The sequence below is a fragment of the Populus trichocarpa genome, chromosome 16 (genome assembly GCF_000002775.5).
Source record: "Populus trichocarpa isolate Nisqually-1 chromosome 16, P.trichocarpa_v4.1, whole genome shotgun sequence".
NCBI classification, from domain to species: domain Eukaryota; kingdom Viridiplantae; phylum Streptophyta; class Magnoliopsida; order Malpighiales; family Salicaceae; genus Populus; species Populus trichocarpa.
This window is the reverse complement of record NC_037300.2, coordinates 3,668,167-3,689,258: the sequence shown is the minus strand read 5'-3', so window position 1 is coordinate 3,689,258 and position 21,092 is coordinate 3,668,167. Positions and strand designations below refer to the sequence as shown.

Genomic DNA, 21,092 nt, shown 5'->3' with positions numbered 1-21,092 from the left:
AAATGGTTAAATCAAAACCAAGATAATTGAACGTGGGATCTTGAGTTGTCTTTAATTATAAATAAAGGGGTTGATTTGAGCCAGCTTTAATTAGATGACTAGATTGAACCCAATGTGCAAAATAAAGGAGCACCATGCATGATTTTAAGCCATAGTTCTCTCTCTCTCTCTCTCTCTCTCTCTCTCTCTCTCACACACACACACACACACACACACACACGAGAGAGAGAGACGGGTCAAATTAATGGGAACGAAAATGATAGTAACATTAGCAACTCCTGAAGTCTTATGTTTTGCTTTTAGATCCATTAACAAAACAACTTGATCCATAATAAGGGAATGGGAAGGCTCATGAAGTCTTATGTGCAAATCCTTGATTTTTTTTTCTTTTATTGTAAATTACATGAAAGCACAAAAAAAAAAAAAAAAACCTCTTGATGGTTTTTGACTTGGCACTATAATTCTCCAAATAATGTTCAAAATATTGTGTTTTTCTTTTCTATTCCTAGCAATGTTTTAAACTATCAATTTGACCCTAAATTTTTTTGTTCTACTTTAATTTTTTTCAACATAGCGTGTGTTTAGAGTAGCGGTGTAATCACGTTTCTTTAAATTTTAAATTTATTTTTTCTTTAAATAATTTTTTTATGTTTTAGGATTGTTTTGATGTGCTAATGTTAAAAATAAATTTAAAAAGTATAAAAATTATTATTTTATTTTTTCAAATAAAAATTACTTTAAAAAACAATATTTTTACCACGGTCTCAAACAAACTTGTATTTCATTGAAAAACTTTTCTTTATAGTGCATAAAATTGGTTTGCCATTAAATAACTAACAATTTAGAAACCTTTCTCTACATTAATTAATTAATTAAATTCATAGGCGCGGTTTCTTGTTTTTTTTTTTTTTTTAAAAAAAGAACGTGGTATCATGTTTCAGAAGAACCTGCCCCTGGAAAAGAAAATGGCAGCAAGGCAAACAATCAATAGTGCCAAATGGCAAGGAAATGGGGCAGAGCATCTGCATCATGATTTTTGCCCATAAAGTCAATGAAATTAGTCAAATACAAGATCAATAGCTAGCACAGCACTACCATTATTTCCTTTTTTTATTTCCTGTTCTTTTACTTTTATTGTATTTAAATAAAATTCTCATGAACCCTTTAATTTTGACAGAAATATCTTATTTCAAAAATGATTTTCAAAAATAAACTCAGTCTTAATATATGAAAACAAATCCAGGAATAGCTTTAATTGTAAAATAAAAACAAAAAATATGTAGAAGGTCAGTTATTCAATTTATTTATGCCATTAAAATTATAAGTTTGTGTTCCAAACCCAACATTTGATTTTTTCATTTGAAAAACATAATGTTTATTTATCTCTTTGAATTTGTTAACAAATTATCGATAAAATCTAAAAAAAAACAATATCAGCATCCTAAAAGTAAAATATAAATATATTAATTTTGTGAAAATTGATTTTAGATTCTATCCTTTCATATTGTTTTTTAGGATAATCACAAAAAACTTTATGTACTTTGGTCCCTTTTTTATTTTCCATCTAAATTTTAATAAATTACAGTTTTCTTTGTAAAATTTATATATATACTAACACTTATCATTCTAAAAAAACAAATCAACAAAACATATATAATTATTTACATGTTTATAATATCACCGGTATTATTAGAAAGATCTAAACAAAATAAATTTAACAAACACTAATAAAACTCACCAATAATTATTGAAGAGGATCATCTTAAATTTATCCCATCAATATTTTTTTAATAATATTGATAAGATTATAATCAGAATTTTAATACATATTTTAGTTTTTTTTTTCTCTTTATCATAATTTATGAAAGTTTATTTTATATTTTCTTTTACATTTTGAGTTTGGGAATGGGGACAAGTTTGAAAAAAAAGCTTTATATTTTCCTTTTCTCTCGTAAGGTCAAATCCTTCCGAAAATGGAGAGAGAAATAATGAGGTTTGAACGTGATTCTTGACATGTTCATAACATTCTCTTTCTCTGTCTCTCTTGTTTTTTCTTAACGAAAATTACCATTTTACCATTGGGGTTTCAACTTATATATAAAAAAAGTTAAATTAGATTACACACAGTGTTTTTTCATTAAAATATTCTCATATTCATTATTTAAATTAAAATAATGTCATATTAAAATAAAAATCATGGATTGTTTTTCTTTTTAAATAAAATCTCATTTACAACTCAAAAATATATTTTATAAAAAAACTAAAAAAAAATAACTTTCCTTTTCCCTGTGTAACACCAAAATTAATCAATAAGTTTATATAAAAAAAATTTTCATCAAATTTTGGATTATAAATATTGTTATTAAAATTGGTTTGGATTGGTTGATAGACTCGAGAATTGACTAGCTCACCCTAACCCAAGCTTGGTATTAAAAAAATCCATACAAGCCAATTAATCATCATCCAAACTAGATTTTGCATTTTTAAAACGTTGTTATCTTGATTTTTTAAATTAAAAATATAGTTGTAATTGTTTTTTAAAGAATTTTTCGTGTCGAAATATATTAAAATAATATTTTTTTATTATTTAAAAATTATTTTTGACATCAGCGTATTAAAATAATTTAAAAATATATTAATTTAAAGTAAATAAAAAATTAAAAAAATTTAAAGTTTTTTTTTTTTTTATTGACGCAGGTCAATTATTCAATTCCTGAACCGGTTCTTGTACCAAATGGACTTCTGATTAAAATGCAAGTATGTAATTCCATTCAACTCCGTATGTTACTGCATAAAGATTAGTTTTTTTTATAAAAAAAAATCACCAACATTGGGCATTAATTAATTAAAAGAGGGCCAAAACTGTGGGGGCTACTTGAAAGTACTGTCATGGAAAGTATCAAAACCCAGTCCCAGACAACTTACAGAAAGAGAGATAAAAAGGAGAGATTTTTCAATTTTTTTTTGCAGCTTTCATTCTCAATTCACCGCTCATTTCTCGTGAAAAAGCCTTACGTGAGTGAAGAGAAGAACAGAATTCCTCCACTCTTTTCAGACCCTTAAATCTCTCTCTTTCTTCTCTGTCTATAACCCAACTGTTACTGTACTAAGAAGAGAACTAAGAAAGACTAAGGCAAGGAACATAGTACCGTGTACTTTCTTTTCTTTCTCCTCTCAACTTCACACTTGCCTTTCACTCACACAAGCCTTGAGTCATTTTCTTGTTGTTTGGTTCTTTGATATGTATTGATAAATATGAGTGCATTTAAAGCTCATGTTTTATAGTGCATTCCTAATTTTTTGTGCTTCTTTTGCTTGTTCTCTCTTGTTCTTTCCTCTTCCTTTGATGTGGGTCTTTTTGTTTCTAAATCACATTTCTTTGATCACTTCACACTTTGCATTGCTTTGATTCCAAAGAAATCTCAAATGGGGCTTTCTTGAATTTTTAAATTGTGTTTTGGGTTTGCAATTCTTGGCCTTTTCTTGATGAAACTCCTTTAAATTTTAATCTCTAAGTCTCCATTGAAGTTTGATTCTTTGATCAAAAGATCAAAACTTTATTATTGATGAGAAGTGGGGTTTTAGGACATGGTAATGTTCTTGAGTCGGGGGTGACGAAATCTTGAATTCTTGCATGAACAAGTGTTAGCCCAGGAATAAAAGACCAACTCAATAATGACATTTTTTTGCTTAGTGTGTCTTTTTCTTGTTGGGTTTTTATCAAAGTCCCAGTTAGTGACTGCTCAGTTGGATGAACAAGCTATACTGTTAGCCATTAAAGGAGAGCTTGGAGTCCCTGGGTGGGGTGCCAACAACACAAATTACTGCAACTGGGCTGGCATTAACTGTGGCTTGAATCATTCAATGGTTGAAGGGCTTGATCTTTCAAGGCTTGGCCTTAGAGGTAATGTGACTCTGGTCTCCGAGCTCAAAGCATTGAAGCAGCTTGATCTTTCTAGCAATAGTTTTCATGGTGAAATTCCTTCAGCTTTTGGGAATTTGTCTCAGCTTGAATTTCTTGATTTGTCTTTGAATAAGTTTGGAGGTGTGATTCCTATGGAGTTGGGTAGTCTTAGAAACCTCAAGTCATTGAACCTTTCTAACAACATGCTTGGAGGATGGATACCTGATGAGTTTCAGGGTCTAGAAAAGTTGGAGGATTTTCAAATTTCTAGTAATAAGCTGAATGGTTCTATACCATCTTGGGTGGGTAATTTGACAAACTTGAGGGTTTTTACCGCCTATGAGAATGAATTAGGTGGTGAAATTCCTGATAATCTAGGTTCAGTTTCTGAGTTGAGGGTGTTGAACCTTCATTCGAACATGCTCGAAGGGCCAATACCAAAGAGCATTTTCGCTATGGGGAAGTTGGAAGTCTTGATTCTTACTATGAATCGGTTCAACGGTGAACTTCCTGAATCAGTTGGCAACTGCAGAGGCCTTTCTAATATCCGAATCGGGAACAATGATCTCGTAGGAGTCATCCCTAAGGCAATTGGGAATGTTAGCAGCCTCACATATTTCGAAGTGGCCAATAACCACATATCTGGTGAGATTGTGTCTGAGTTTGCTCGGTGCTCTAATCTTACCCTCCTAAATTTGGCCTCAAATGGATTTACTGGAGTTATTCCTCCTGAACTTGGACAGCTTGTAAATCTGCAGGAATTGATTCTTTCAGGCAATAGTTTGTATGGAGATATCCCGAAATCAATTCTTGGGTGGAAGAGTCTTAACAAGCTTGACCTTAGCAATAATAGATTCAATGGCACTGTCCCTAATGATATTTGCAACATGTCAAGATTGCAGTTCTTGCTTCTGGGTCAGAATTCAATCAAAGGTGAGATACCTCACGAGATTGGAAATTGCATGAAGCTTCTCGAGTTGCAAATGGGCAGCAACTACTTGACTGGAAGTATCCCTCCGGAGATTGGTCACATCAGGAATTTACAGATAGCCTTGAATTTGAGCTTCAATCATCTCCATGGAGCACTGCCCCCTGAATTAGGGAAGCTCGACAAGCTGGTTTCATTGGATGTCTCCAACAATCAACTTTCGGGCACTATCCCACCTTCATTCAAGGGAATGTTAAGTTTGATAGAGGTTAATTTCTCAAACAATCTGTTCAGTGGCCCTGTGCCCACCTTTGTACCGTTTCAAAAGAGTCTAAATTCAAGCTTTTTTGGGAACAAAGGTCTCTGTGGTGAGCCATTGAGTTTGTCATGTGGAAATTCTTATCCTTCTGGTCGGAAGAATTACCATCATAAGGTCTCTTACAGGATTATACTAGCTGTTATTGGTTCTGGTTTGGCGGTATTTGTCTCAGTAACTATAGTTGTTCTGCTGTTTATGCTGAGGGAGAGTCAGGAAAAGGCAGCCAAAACTGCAGGAATTGATGATGACAAAATCAATGACCAACCAGCAATAATAGCCGGAAATGTCTTTGTTGAAAATCTCAGGCAAGCAATAGATCTTGATGCTGTTGTTAAAGCAACTTTGAAAGATTCAAATAAGATCAGCAGTGGGACTTTCAGCGCGGTATACAAGGCAGTTATGCCTTCTGGGATGGTATTGATGGCGAGGAGACTAAAATCCATGGACAGAACCATTATTCATCACCAGAACAAGATGATAAGGGAGCTTGAAAGACTGAGCAAGCTCTGTCATGATAATCTAGTGCGACCAGTTGGGTTTGTAATTTACGAAGACATCGTTCTTTTGCTTCATAATTACTTACCTAATGGGACATTAGCTCAGCTTCTTCATGAATCAAGCAAGAAATCCGAGTACGAACCTGATTGGCCTACAAGGTTATCCATTGCCATAGGGGTGGCAGAAGGATTGGCTTTTCTTCATCACGTGGCCATAATACACCTTGACATTTCTTCTTGTAATGTTCTTTTAGATGCTGACTTTAGGCCCTTGGTTGGGGAAGTGGAGATATCAAAGCTCTTGGATCCATCCAGAGGCACCGCAAGCATCAGTGCAGTTGCAGGGTCTTTTGGTTATATTCCCCCAGGTATGCATGTTTAAACTGAATAATTCTAGACTTCGTAGCTTCATCAGTGTAATTGGTTTCAGTATTTTTATATTTCTTTTCTTTATTTTCTTCTCGATGAATGTAAATTCTCTTATCAGAAATAAAAACAGTGGCAGTCTGGCAACCAGTAGCATGCAAATAAGAATTCATAGTGAAAAATTATGACAAACAAGAGATGGTGGCTTATTGTAGACAAATTTATGGCCAACGTATGCAGGTTATTTGCAGTATGATGAACTGCTTCTCAACCAACCTATGAAATTATTGCTGCAAAAGTACTAAGCATTTATTTTCATACGTGTTTAACAGCTTTGTCAACTGATCTTTGCTTTAACACTTAAAGTGTATGAGCTCAGAGAACAAGATTTAAACGTCCCTTTGTTTCTCACTGTCATTCTACTTTTTCTTTGTTATGTAGAGTATGCATACACAATGCAAGTTACCGCTCCAGGAAATGTTTATAGCTATGGGGTCGTACTGCTTGAAATCCTAACAACTCGGATACCAGTTGACGAGGACTTTGGTGAAGGGGTAGATTTGGTGAAGTGGGTTCATGGTGCTCCAGCTAGGGGAGAGACTCCTGAGCAGATTCTTGATGCAAGACTCAGCACCGTTTCCTTTGGTTGGAGGAGAGAGATGCTGGCAGCTCTTAAGGTAGCATTACTCTGCACCGACAGCACACCAGCAAAGCGGCCAAAAATGAAGAAGGTAGTTGAAATGCTTCAAGAAATAAAGCAAGGCTGATGGAACTGCATTCTGCGCTACCTATTCAGCAAGACTGGTTAATGGGCTGTCCACAACACAAGAAGCTTGTTTCTGAAAATATGATTTCGTTTCTGATATGCCTGCCTGGAGGAGAAAGACTCAGATTTGGATTGTTTCAGTCCGAGCTTGGATTCTGTCCATTTGCTTTTTACCAAATTCAGTTCCAATAATGGCAACTTGTAAACTATATGAGTAAGGGAAAAAAAAAAACAGTTGAAGGGTGTATGAAAGAGGTTGCTTCATTAAAAAGACCAGTCTTGAGTTTTTGTTGCATATTAAGCCTACAATTGTAACATTGAAGTTCTGGTCCTGAGATGTTGGAAATATATGTGAACTACAATTTTTCTAAAGAAATTCCAGCAGAGTTGCAGGTTTCCAAATACGTCAAGAATATGTACACGCTACTTGAGTTCCCACTCTCCACATCCCTTCCTTTTTTCTAGAGACAAGTCCTACTAAAATAACATTTAGACTTGTATGCGAAACCATAGCTTCATGTTTGGATGAAACATCATTGGAATGTTTTTCTTATTAATTTTGTCAGGGGAGGAAGCTGTAAGGACTTTGTTGTCGAAAATGTTCGTGCTAAGGACTAATTGGTAGACGTTTTACTTGTGTAGGCTTCCTTTTCACAAGTTCAAGAAGATAAATCCAACCTGAACATTCTTTCAGATCCTGTTCAGCTCGCAGGCATAAGTTAGATTGTGCTAATGTGAATATTGAATGGATGTGTTTCTTGGCTCCCTAGCATAAATGTATGAACACTGAGCCATTCAAGAGCAAAAAATCTTTACGAAGAAAACATCTAAGATAGTGTATTTCCACAACAAAACAGTAAGAGAGGAGAAAGAGCTTGGATTTCATACACTCATAACCTTATTTACAAAAATTGTTTTCAGTGACTCTGTTGCCACTGAAGCAGAGATAAACAAATATTATGTTACAATGCCTGAGAACATACTTCTTATTTAATCATCAAGCATCCAAAACAACCATGTGCTCAATAATTTATTAATGCAATGGCTTCGAGAAAGTACCAAAGAAAACCACGAACAGCTAGCAAGAAAATAAAAACTTGAAGAAAGCAGGGAACACACGTGCAGCCTCAAGCCAATTTCTGCAAGGAACTAGCTTCAATGCGACTAGAAAAACACTCACAGCAGAACCCAAAAATATAGATGACACTTCGATAAAACTCTGAATTGAATAATTTTGAAAGTTAATAATCTTAACATTATTATAAAATTGTTTAAATAGTAGTTAAATCAATCTACTATGTAAAAGAAAAAATAATATGGAAACAACAAGAAAAAAATCACTTCGATGACTTTTTAAAATATAATATGATTAAGAATAAGGATTTTTAAGTGTTTAGATAAAAAATAATCACATGTTTATGTCAGTATTCTCTTCTTTAAAGTTTACAAAGCTGATGATTAATGATAAAAGATTTAATACTTGTAAAACTGTTTCTTTTAATGGAATTTATAGATCTTTTAATGATAAAGTTAATGATTTTTAATAAAAGATTGTAATAAATAAGAGAATGAGCTTTAAATTTTAAAAACAAGAGTGTTTTTTTATTTGTGTATGATAAATGCTCTGAAAATAAAAATATAAATACTTAGAGAATATGAAAAAATAAAAACCCTTTACATGAGTGATTCAGATGGTATATATAGTTTATGAACTTTGTCATGTTGCTTGAATGGAGATGTTGAAACATTATTTTCTCATTAATAAGAGATAAATAATATTTACACAACATTAATAAGGGATAAATATCTCTTACACAATATTAATGTTGATGAAAATATGATAGGCTTTTAAAAGACTTTTATATATTTAGAAATGTATGTAAATGATCATTCTTAATTTTTAATATTTTATATTAAAAAATAAAAGAATAAATAAACAAGTCATTGTGAGCCAATAAACCTTACAAAAATTATTAATTCCATATGCATTTGGGCCTGAAATTATTCCAAATCCAAGAGTAATGGGTCTGACAATTTGCTAGACTCATGTATACTTGAGCTCAGCGCGTAACTGAACCCAAAAATATTGTGTTTGACATCTCATCAGACCACACGTACTTGGACTCAACGCGTAGCTGAACTCAAAGATGTGTTTGATATCTCATCAGACCATATATACTTAGACTCAACGCGTAGCTTCGCATCCTCAATACCCGTCATGCAACTAGGCCTCTCTAGACTAGTTGGAAAGAAAATTGTTCTAACACGATCTAATTTCTCTAGGAATACAGGAAGAGCTTGAAAAAAAGAAAAGAAAAGAAAAGAATGAGGATCAAGAAATGTCAAGTGCCTGGAAGTTCTGGAAATTTGCAGGTTGTTAGAGCTCATAATTGAGCATTCATTTCAAGCCAGCGATAATGTGAGATCATGCATTAAATCATATAAACTTTAAGGGGTATGAAGTTTGATATTGGATTATTTAAGTAAAATGTGAGCGATGGAAATTTCATTTAACTTAGATATTTTATTTAATTTAGGTTAATCTAAGTCAAAAACAAACCTACATCAGGATAACATTCTTTAAAACATTTCGGTAATGCTCTCAGATCAGAATCCAAATAAGAAATCAGAGCACATGGAGCCATTTTCTTATCTTTCTATTAAGAGAATTACGGTAGACTAACTTATTCAGTTAATGGAAGAGCCTAATGCAAAAAAATGCATGTTGGGCTTTTGAAACTTTTCGAATCATTTCGAGAATAATTAGATTTTAAAGAACATCATAAAAGGCTCATCATCAACATCTTGAAGAAAAAACATTTGGAAATCAACTCAGTTGATCGAATCCATGTGCTATCCAAAATTGCACCAAGAAGACATCAATGAATTTGTAAGGTTTAGCAGGAAAAAAAGAGCAATAAAGAAAGCTTCTTTTAAAATGATAAGGCGGTCGCTGATAACTCATCTTTAAAGCAGGTAAAATACCTTTTTTGTTTTTTTTTGAAGAAATCACCATCTTCCTTTGCTTCCTATGTCTCAGTATCTCTTACAGATTTCCCACTATTTATTTCCCAATTTTTACCAGAACTGGATAGTGCTGCCTTTGCCTTTCCTTGAATGCACACTCGTAAGACAAAGACAAACAAGTCCTCTTCATCGAGAAGACTTTACTCGTGATCTCAGCAAAACGTTTAATACGAGTAGTAGCTATAAGTTTGCTGCCAATTGCATCTTTTAATAACAGAGGCTTCAGCAATAACCACTTCCCAGGATGTTCATTCAAAACATGATCCAAAGGAGCAAGTATTTCCTATCATCTAGGATTTCTTCAATTTTCCTGCAATTTTTTCGTATCTGAATCAATACATTTATCACCAATTGGAGATTTAGTCATTTTTGCTACCACTTGTTTTAGATTAAAACCATCTGAAACACACACCCGCATGTACAGTTGAAAATGAGTTTTTACAGTTTCATCATCATCACATACTGATTTAGCGAGAGCGGTCTTCCCAGGGCCCTCAAATCCAACTATTGGAATGAGGGAGGGATGTTTTCTTGATCCTCGTCTCTTCCGGCAAGTCTAGAAAAGCTCTGAAGAATGGCTTTAATTCTGTTTCCCGAGCCAAAACATGACCATTAATAGTCTGCTCGGTGAGATCAAAGTCAGACCTGAGAGATGCAATCTCAGAAAGTCTCTCGATGATGTTTTTATTTTTATTTTTATTTTATATATATATATATATATATATAAAAAACGGAATGCATGCCGATTAGAACTCGAAAAGAAGTCTCTTACCTTCCTGCAATTTTCACTACTTGCCTTCGCAAAGCTCCACACTCAAATTCGTCCAGCACATCCTCAGCATTATACAAGAAGACTTCTTTGAGCTTCCCTAGCTAGAGTTGTATCCTGTGATTCTTTGATCGCTTCTTATCAGCATCTAACATTACTGCATTGATGGCTGACAATTTCTCTTTAACACATGCAAGGTCATCTTCAAGTATCCATGCCAAAATGAATTCCCGGAGGGCAAGGGAGAGGCACTCATAGAAGGTACGTAAAAAAACAAAAAAAACAAATATTAATACTAAGAAAAAGGAAATTACAGCTACAAATACTATCACCTAACAACTCTAAAAGATTCGGGGTGCACACTTCTACACATATAAATGAACAGTGAAGAAGATGATTTTTTTTCTTGCATTTTCCTTTCATTTACGTCGTTAATTTTATTAGTTAACATTTGCTTAATTTTGAATTTGTTAAATAAAAAATACTTTAAAAAATATTCTTAAACCCAATCTAGTCTATCACTTGAATTGTAAATTTAATGGGTTAAGTCATGAAATCCGTATCGATTCAATATATTATTATTTTAATATTAAAAAAAATCATAATCTTAAATTTAACTTTGAAATCCTAAATCGATGGGTGACAATTCTTACATAATTTAATATTAAACTTGATTTAAATAAAAAATCAAGTCAAATTTTTTTTAAATTTAACCTGTTAAGTCAGATTTACCATCATCAGCAAATAATTCCATATGGCTAGGATTCAATTTTTTATATTTAAGGAGTAGCGTAGTATGACCCTATAAACTAGTCAATAATTTACTTTTGCTTATATAATGTTTATACCATAGTTGGAGATCAATATTTAATTCCTCTTTGAAAAAACCATATTTATCTTTCCGGTCACATTTGTCGACCGATAGCGTTTAGTGATGTGGAATGGTTGGTATTTTCAACTTGTTCATGCAAGAAAATTTCCCTAGCTGTGAGCTGGAGTTGCTTACCATCGTTGTAGTTTTCAGATGAAGCATCGAATCGTGGGCCCAAGATGGGAACCCGCTATGGGCACACAATTTGATGGATTTTCTTTTCATGCTATTTCCTCGGAGCCTGGATATGCTACGTCATGCCTTTTCTTTTTCTTCTTTTCAAATCGTTTTTTATTAAAAAAATATTAAATTAGTATTTTTATGTATTTTTAAATGATTTTATTATGTTTATTAAAAAAATATTATTTTAATCTATTTTCAATTAAAAAATATATTTTAAAAATATCATGCGTTGCAATATCAAAAACACAATTGACAATTGACTTGTTTAGATAGAAAAGACTTGGTGTTATTCTTTGACTTTATTACTAAATTAAAAAACACTTTTTGTTTTGATTTTTTTCCATCAAGATAATTTTTTTTAACTGTACATCTCGTTTATGTTAGTGAACACAATATTTTTATTTGGAATATTGTTTATGTTAAAAAAATATATCATGATTTTTAAAGTAAGTTACGTGTGATAAAATTTATATATATATTTGATAAAAACATGTTCAAAATTTATATAAAATTTTTTAAGAATAAAAAGATGATTTGAATAGATCTTTAATGAACAATTTTCAAGCTCCTTTTGGATCATAAGAAAAATTCCTATCATTCGTGGGAGGCAAAGAAATCAAATATGAAGATGGAACTTGCATATCGATAGAAACAATCCCCCCTTTCCTCTTTATATACATAATTATTCATGCATAGTGCAAAGCGAAAGAAGAAAAACATGTTCCTATCTGAATCTAGTGCTCAGAAAATAAAATACAGGCAAGCAACAGAGTAATAAGAACTCAGCACCATCACACTAGCAAGTGCTTATTGTGTTCAGATACAACTGTTTAACAGTGTCTATATCACTGCATGAGGCATTCAATAAACATACATTTGATTATGCCACTTGTAAGTATATTAATGTTTTTGGACCAAAGGAGGAAACTAAAAGACAGTCACAGTACATAGATATCAGTAGAAGTCCATTGTTCACCAATCTATACCCAATCCTCTGGTTAGGAAGAGTTTTTCAACGTACATTATTACCGGCGCCGATGCAGCAACATAACTCTGCATTTGAATACTTGCCGAGCTTTCTGCAAAAAAACAAATATAGAACAAATTAATATGACTTCAATCATTCTAACACACATAAGAGTGCCTGCAGAACAGACATGTTTTTATGGTACACCAAGTCAGATAACAAGTGAATTGGAAACAGGTTTTAATCCTCCAAGCATATTTGCTTGCACACCTTTCAGGAACTTGCGAGATAATGAATTTCATTAACAAGCGTTTGAAATGGTCCAAGCACTCACCATCTTCATTTAGGTTATTTAACAGCTGTGCTTTAGTAGGAAGGGCATACATCCCTGCAGCAACAGCTTTCCTAATTGCCCACCCATGATGGGGAGCAAATACCTGTTCATAAGCCTTCGAAGCAGGGCCCTTCAAAGAATTTCCCCTGACACAGGAATAAAAGGAACTGTTAACCATCTTCTCATCCATAAACACAAACCATTAATTCCAGATCAAGGCCAATCTGATTAAATTTGCAACTATAATTTGCTTATTCTGATCAAGAAGTTCAATGTGTAATTGTGTATAAATTAAGGTGATGAAACGCAGGCATCACCTTCTACACACTGGAGGTTTATTGAGGCATGCAACTTATAACTAAACCAATCTATTGCTTCTTAAATCAAGAATTGAACCAGAGGGGGTGTCCGCCCCTTCAGAGAGACCAATACTTGCATCTTAAAGAGGTTCATTGACTATTCTCACCTTGGCACAAAATGAGTATAATTGGAGTAGATATACAGCAAATAAATGAACGTTAAATACCCAGTGATCCACAGGTGATTCAGGACAAATGCATTTGGAAAAACTAGCATTTATAGATCACTAAACCTTCAAACAGTAATTAAAAAAAAAAACATGTTAGTTTGAACCTAGGTTCGGCAAGAATTAGACTTGTATAGTCTCCAACCTTTGTACCAACAGGAAAAGTAGCTGAAACATTCTTGCTTGTTCCATAACATACAATTGATCTGGTGACAAAAGATGCATAACAGTTTCATCGTGAAGGCAAACAAAGTCATTGGCTGAAGTGGCAAGTTTGAGTGTTAAGTTTACAGTACAAGGAACTGTGACAAACAGACACCATCCATAACATCATCCAGTGGGAGCACTCGCCCAGGCAAAACACATAATTTTAGGAACACGTGAAACTAAAGCCCTGGACCATAACACCCTCAAGTTAAAGAGCTCACCATCACAAATATAAACCTTCAGCCCCCTGTCCCATTGTTTAGTTTGGAATCCTTTAACCCAAACAATCAGAACCCAATCCACCATGAATTAAAAAGTCCAAACAGGGGCTAAAAGATGAAAAGAATCTTGAACCCCACCAACATTTGGCTAAAATGTGGATCCAATTGCCTGAATTGTGGTTAATATCCCTCCTACGCAATTTAAGGATCAAATAAGACTCTAAACCTTTATAAATTCTGTCAACTGAAACATCATACTATATTCTTTGTAAGATTTCAGTAGTACCCTCCTTGATGGAAGTTCAGTCGATTCAAGAGCAAATTGCTTGTGGTAAACTCGCAAAAAAATTTTAAACTAAATCACTTCATACAAGCTAAAGGAAAAATAACAAGAAAAGGAAAATTGACATACAGATATCAGTAAATTAAATTCTTGAAACTACAGGTTTAAAAAGCCAAGACAAACACATCAAAGCCGACAATTATCAAAACTTAAAGAAACGCTACAACCCAAATTGTCAACATTGAGCACAAACCTAATACAACACCTCGCAAGAAATCAAGCATCAAATCAAGTAACTTCTTAACCCCCAGTTTAACCACTGTTATCCTCTAATGAAGACTTAATGATGGCGTTCCCTTATTATGCATAAAAAAACGAAGCAACCCAAAAACCATAACTTCAGCAAGTACAAAAATTTCAGGAAAAAATATTACGTAAACCCTGTCCATGTAACAACTATTTGAATTTTAGCCAGATGGGCATCTTCCGAAACGAAAGGAAAAGGAGTTAAGAAACACCTACTCTGTAACAAGAATCAGCTCAAACAAGACCTTGACCATAACAAGCCCACGCTTTACTCTCAAAAGATTTCTTGAGTGACTCCCGGATTTTCTCACAGAATTCCCTTGTATATCCTTCTCTAACAAACTTTGTAATGTACCAATCGACTTCGATGCCTCTGCAAGATCAAGCACCTGTTCGATTTTATCATAAATAAGGGAAGGATCAAACAATTGTAAATGGAGAAAAAAAACATGGGTTGTCGGTAATGAATAAAAATGAAAGATTACCTTGGCAACATAATCCACTTCAGCGAATTTAAAAGCGATCCCTAAGCAACCAAAGAGAGGAGAAACGAGAGAACAAGCATGAGAGAATGGTGCCACTTCAACTTCTTGGGATTGCGAGTTTATTGTAGCTTCTAGCTCTTTAAAGGCTTCTGCGATCTTTCTTAGTGGCTTTGCAGTATCTAAATCGCCCATTTTTTTGAACCCTTTTCGTCAAAATCTAAATCTAAATCTCAATCTCTCTCGATTAATTGATAGGTGAGGTTTGGATTTGTTGAAGATGGTGAGTTGTTTTATTAATTCTGGGCAATGAAGAGACTTTCAGGGATGGGAGAATAGTAAATTAACATATTTTGAAACTATTCACAGATATTCCATTTTGATTCTTATAGTTTACGTTTTCTCAATACGAATCCTGTAATTTTGAAAACGTTCCAGTCTAATTCCTAGCCGTTAAATAGATAATGGAGCTAACATTTTGCTTATTTGGAGTTAGGTTCTAGTCGGCAACTCGGCATTGCGTGCATGCATGTTTTCGAAGATTTTAAATATTTTTTTAATTTTTAAATTAATTTTTTTTATAACGTTTTAATATGTTAATATAAAAAATAAATTATAAAAACATAATATTTAAATATTTAAAAAAAATTTGAAAAAACAATATTTATCACAATGTTTTAATATTACCTGATTATTTTTGTATTTTAAAAGTTTTTTAAACAATTTAAAATCTTTTTATTTGTTTTTTATATCAAATTAATTTTATTTGTAATTTCAGATTATTTTAATAAATTAACATTAAAAATATTTTTAAAAAATAAAAAAAATTATTTTAATATAATATTAAATAAAAAATATTTTTAAAAAATAAAAAAAAATATTTTAATATAATATTAAATAAAAAATTACATTCCCAACAACCTTTAAATATTCTATGCCTGAGGTAAGGCTTACAGGGAACACGGATTCACAATTATGATGGATCGTGAACCTTACATGTGGATCCTAGAACCCTCCGATTCACTACTGGAACAGAATCACGGATTTTAATCCCTAAGTCTATTAAAGGCCCAGCAAGCCTAAAATATTATAAAAATATTATCATGGTTATTTTTTAAAATAATTTTTATTTGAAAATATATTAAAATAATATTTTTTATTTTTAAAAAATTATTTTTAATATTAATTCATTAAAATAATTTAAAAATAAAAAAAATATTAATTTGAAAAAAATAAAAAATAAATTTTTTTTTTAATTTTTTTATAATATAAAAACACACATAGCCTTTACTCGTGGATGGATAGGAAGAAAACACGTTGAGATCCCATGTAAGACGACCAGACACGCTCCAAAGCCACCTGTTATCCCCAAATACATTGGTCAAATCCGCCGGTCTACTCACCATCAATCATGGAGACTTGTGAACAATTCACAGCCCATAAAAACCAAGACTCATCCAGCTTTTACATTGGTAAGTTGTTGTGTAAGAGATGTTTATTATTTTTTAAAATATATTGTATTTAAAAATATATTAAAATAATATATTTTTTATTTTTTTAAAATTAATTTTAATATTAATACATTGAAACAATTTAAAATCATAAAAAAAAAAATATCCAACTCCATCCAAGTACAATACCAAACAATAGCTTAGATATTTATCACCAAACAGCCCAAACTGTAGGCGGCAAATGCACTGATCACCTACCTCTTACAAGGACACATACACAAGTCTTGAACCCCATTACAAAGTGATTGACATTTTCTCTGCGGTCCTTTTCTTGAGAAACAAACATGTGTCTTTTTGTATCCCTTTCATCGGTGTTGATTTAACCACCCGAAGATCTTTTTACAGGTGTTTCAACTACCCAGGTGCAGTTTCATCAACCGTTCATTCCTTCCACCATCTGGTCCACGTTATGCCACAAGTCGGCAAGTATTCTTCTAGCCTTAAAATATATATATATAAAGATGCCAGAAAGAAAGAAATTTGATGCATACTGAAAGAAAAACTTCCAAAATATTGAGATAGTAATATATTATCAAATCAAAATCAAAACAAAATAAGTAGCTCAATTCTAATTAAAAAAATATCATGAAATGAACAAATGATATTTATATGTAAACAATTAATTTAATTTAATTAATTTTTTTTAAAACAGCTGAATCTAAAAAAGAACGAATGACAAATAAAAATATACGAGATAAATGGGTCATTTTAAAATTAGCAAAAGATTCTATAGAAAGCAAATAAAAAAAATATAATCCAATGTTAACTTTTCAAACTCGTGATCTAGGTCATTAGACTAAAAGCATTATACATGAAAAAATCGTGAAGCCTAATCTCCAGCAAATTAAACATTGAAGGATAAAATTGAAAAGATAATCAATTACACAAAGGATAAAAAACAAAAAAGTAGAAATTAAGAAAATGAGGATACAAATCAAAATAAAAAATAAATCAGAGGACAATTATAAATTTTTGATTGAAGGGTGAAATTGAAAAGAGAAACAATTTTTATAAAAGGACAAAAAGAACCAAAAGAACAGGGATAAAATTCAAAAAACTAATATACTATAAATTTAGATTGAATGATGAAATTTAAAACCAATAAAACTTTTAATGGATGGGAAAGGATGGAATTTATCTTCATCCATGAAAAGTTTGAATAAGAATATTAACGAGGGTTGCGTATTCTTCATGCAAGCAAAATGAATGCTTTGAAAATTGGTTCTATGAAACCTTTAAATTGAAGCTTAAACCGCTTTGATCAATAAAATATCATTTCACCTTTTCACCAAAAGCAAAACAGAAGTTTTCAACACTTATGAAAACCCTGACCATAAAAATCACTTGAATTTCTTCGGAACAAGTTTGCTTTAAACCAATGTCAATATGATTTATGTATTTGGAATAGCTTTGAAATTTCAAAAATTCTCCATGAAAATAACTCTCTATAAATAATCAAATCTTCTTTCACATAGCTTTATCCCTAAGAAAAACCCAAATTGAACACTTGGGGGCATGATCAAGCTGGGGGGTAATCCAACAAACACATAATAGGGTTGGCTTATTGATTCTCTTTCTAAGAAAACAGAAAATGTTGGACAGAGCTGACAACCTTTCAGATAAAGGTTGTAGGAAAAGAAGTATGCTGATGTCATATCCCTTTCAGAGGTCAAGATCACAAGATATGACTCGAGTAAGTAAGAACAGAAAGAGTCATCAAAGCTTACTATCAGAGACTCAAACTTTTGAGAAAAAGGAAAACTCCATGAAGAAAAGGGAACCTATATTTCTCAGGTAAGTATACATGTATTTTGATCATGATGCATTGCTTTCATCATTGACAAATTGGTGTTTTACCATCACCTCTCAGGCAATACATTTTCGAACTCTACCTCTTTTTGAAGTGCGCTTTTAATCAATTATCTCTCAGATGGTGCGCTTTAAAAGCATATCTGCCTCCTTTTAAGTGCACTTTACTGGCTTACCTTTTTTCCCTTTGAGTGCGCCTTCGAGCCATCCACCATCTTAGGTTTTGGGCCTTATAACCCTACCTTTTTCCATTTGAGTGCGCCTTCGAGGCCTGCACCATCTTAGGTTTTGCGCCTTACTACCCTACCTTTTTTTCCCTTTTGGTGCGTCTTCGAGCCTTCCACCATCTTAGATTTTGTGCTTTAGAGCCCTACCTTTTTCCCTTTGAGTGCGTCTTCGAGCCCTCCACCATCTTAGTTTTGCACCTTACACCTTACCCTTTTTCCCTTTGAGCAGCCTTCGAGCCCTGCACCATCTTAGGTTTTGCACCTTACCGCCCTACCTTTTTTCCCTTTGAGTGCGCCTTCGAGCCCTTCACCATCTTAGGTTTTGCACTTTACTGCCCTACCTTTTTTTCCTTTGAGTGCATCTTCGAGCCCTTCATCATCTTAGGTTTTGGGCCTTATAGCCCTACCTTTTTTTTTTAAGTGTGCCTTTGAGCCCTTCACCATCTTAGGTTTTGCGCTTTACAGCCCTACCTCTTTCCCTTCAAGAGCGCCTTGGAGCCCTCCACCATCTCAGCCAGTGCGCTTTACAACCTTACCTCCTTCCCTTCAAGAGCGCCTTCGAGCCCTTCACTATCTCAGCGAGTGCGCTTTATAACTTTACCTTTTTTCCCTTTGAGTACGTCTTCGAGCTCTCCTCTATTTTAGGTTTTGCGCCTTGCAGCCTTACCCTTTTCCTTTTGAGTGCACCTTCGAGCCCTGCACCATCTTAGGTTTTGAGCCTTACTACCATACCTTTTTTCCATTTGAGTGCGCCTTACAACCCAACCTTTTTCCTTTTAAGTGCGTCTTCGAGCCCTGCACCATCTTAGGTTTTGTGCGTTACTGCTCTACCTTTTTTTCCCTTTAAGTGCACCTTCGAGCCCTCCACCATCTTATGTTTTGTGCGTTATTGCCCTACATTTTTCCCTTTAAGTGCACCTTCGAGCCCTCAACCATCTTAGGTTTTATGCCTTACAGCCCCACCTTTTTCCCTTCAAAAGCGTTTTTTAGCCCTCCACCATCTTAGATAGTGTGCTTTACAGCCCTACCTCTTTCCCTTTTGAGTGCGCCTTTAGGCCATATCATCCTCCTTTCGAGTGCGGCTTTGAGCCTTCACCTCTCGAATAGTGCGCCTTTGAGCCCTCACCTTTCGAATAGTGTGTTTTCTAACCCTACCTCCTTTCAAGTTTGTTTTTGAAACCTCATCTCCCAAGTAGTGTATTTTCTAACCCTACCTCATTTTGAGTGCCTTTCTAGCCCTATCTCCTTTTCGAATACGCCTTTGAGCCATCATCTCCCAGGTGGTGTGTTTCCTAACCCTACCTCCTTCCGAGTGCGCTTTTCAGCCCTTGCTTCTTAGATAGTACGCTTTCTAACCATATGTTCCTTTCAAGTGCGACTTTGAGTCATCATCTTTCACGTAGTGCGTTTTCTAACCCTATCTTCTTTTGAGTGCGCCTTTGAGACCTCATCTCTCGGGTAGTGTGCTTTTTAGCCATATCTCTATCTTTATATCTCATCTCTTCTTGAGATTGTCTTTGAACCCTCACCTCTCAAATAGTTCGCCTTTAGGCCCTATCATTTCTCTTTTCGAACGATCTTTTGAACTCTCATCTCTTAGATAGCGCGCCTTTGAGCCTTATCTTGTCATCCCTTAAAGGCATCTCTGGCCAAATCTTTTCGCAATGCAAATTGTATTTTTCATAATTTCAAAAAATCATTCGCATTTTTCACCTGGGCATGTCGTCTATTACAATAAGACCACTTTGAAAAATCATTCGTATTTTTTACCACTTTGAAAAATCATTCGCATTTTTCACCACCTTGAAAACTCTTTTTCATTTTTTCATGGGTAGGTCACCCATGACAATTCGATCATTTCAAAAGTTTTAAATTTTACCAGAAAGACCTTTCTGTTTTTCCTCTGAATGCGCTTTCTAGCCCTCACTTCAAATACTTTCAGAAGGATTCATCATTTCTTAATATGGTGAGTCTGTTATCTTTCTGTTTTTTTTTTTTTTTTTTACAATGCTTACTATCTAAAGTCTATTACGACACTTTCTATCATGAGCATTGTAAAGAGGGGGACAACTGTCATAACCCAATTCTGGATTAATCCTAAAAATTCACTTTTTTTCCAAAATAAAAATAAAATAAAGGCTGTCAACGTGTATAAAATAAGCTGAGGAGGATTTCAAAAATACATAAAAATCAAGTTGAAATTTTGGGGGTATTGTACTCCATTATGCCAAAAAATAGAAAAACAATGCAAATTTAAGATCAAATTAAATGATTATTGGAAGAATTTATATAAAAATTAAGTCCAATAATATAATTAATTTTTTAATAGGTCAATTTGATTTAATCACGGGTCAAATTAAATTTTAATTATGTTTGAGAATTAATTTAGATTCAATTGAAAGATTTAATTAAATGTAAGAACTTAGTTATACTTTAAATGAATCAAATTAATTTTATTAAAGGTTTAATTGATAAAAAAAATTAAATTTATGTATCTAATTTGAATTTAATTGAAAAAATTAAAATTTTAAAAAATCAAATTTAATTTTACCAAGTTAATTAATTAAAGTTAGGATAAAATCACAAGAG

The 21,092-nt window shown here is 33.2% G+C and overlaps 2 protein-coding genes across 3 annotated transcripts; one reads left to right on the top strand and one right to left on the bottom strand.

Moving 5' to 3' along the window:
- The first annotated feature begins 2,933 nt into the window (after nucleotides 1–2,933).
- LOC7468982 (leucine-rich repeat receptor-like tyrosine-protein kinase PXC3) lies at nucleotides 2,934–7,184 on the top strand. The gene is made up of 2 exons (XM_002323280.4): nucleotides 2,934–6,016; nucleotides 6,456–7,184. Exons 1-2 carry the CDS (start codon nucleotides 3,676–3,678, stop codon nucleotides 6,779–6,781), a joined length of 2,667 nt encoding a protein of 888 aa, XP_002323316.4. The 5' UTR covers nucleotides 2,934–3,675; the 3' UTR covers nucleotides 6,782–7,184.
- A 5,218-nt stretch (nucleotides 7,185–12,402) lies between these two features.
- On the bottom strand, nucleotides 12,403–15,403 carry LOC7468980 (accelerated cell death 11). 2 transcript variants are annotated; one of them, XM_006373719.3, is made up of 4 exons: nucleotides 14,960–15,393; nucleotides 14,691–14,863; nucleotides 12,932–13,077; nucleotides 12,403–12,709 (listed from the first exon to the last, which is right to left on the bottom strand). In XM_006373719.3, the coding sequence occupies exons 1-4, from the start codon at nucleotides 15,149–15,151 to the stop codon at nucleotides 12,603–12,605; spliced, it is 618 nt and encodes a 205-aa protein (XP_006373781.1). In that variant the 5' UTR covers nucleotides 15,152–15,393; the 3' UTR covers nucleotides 12,403–12,602. The 2 variants fall into 2 exon arrangements, with proteins under 2 accessions (XP_006373781.1, XP_052303737.1); XM_052447777.1 differs by having other exon boundaries at nucleotides 12,639–13,077; nucleotides 14,960–15,403.
- Between the last annotated feature and the right edge of the window lie 5,689 nt (nucleotides 15,404–21,092).

Excerpts from the sequence above, each read along its gene's own strand:
- LOC7468982 (XM_002323280.4), top strand. The coding sequence starts at position 3,676 with ATGACATTTTTTTGCTTAGTGTGTCTTTTTCTTGTTGGGTTTTTATCA. Across the intron at positions 6,017-6,455 it reads TTTTGGTTATATTCCCCCAG|AGTATGCATACACAATGCAA; the intron begins GTATGCATGTTT and ends TTTGTTATGTAG.
- LOC7468980 (XM_052447777.1), bottom strand. The coding sequence starts at position 15,151 with ATGGGCGATTTAGATACTGCAAAGCCACTAAGAAAGATCGCAGAAGCC. Across the intron at positions 14,864-14,959 it reads AAGTGGATTATGTTGCCAAG|GTGCTTGATCTTGCAGAGGC; the intron begins GTAATCTTTCAT and ends AAAATCGAACAG. Across the intron at positions 13,078-14,690 it reads GAGCTGATTCTTGTTACAGA|GGGAAATTCTTTGAAGGGCC; the intron begins GTAGGTGTTTCT and ends TTCCTGTGTCAG.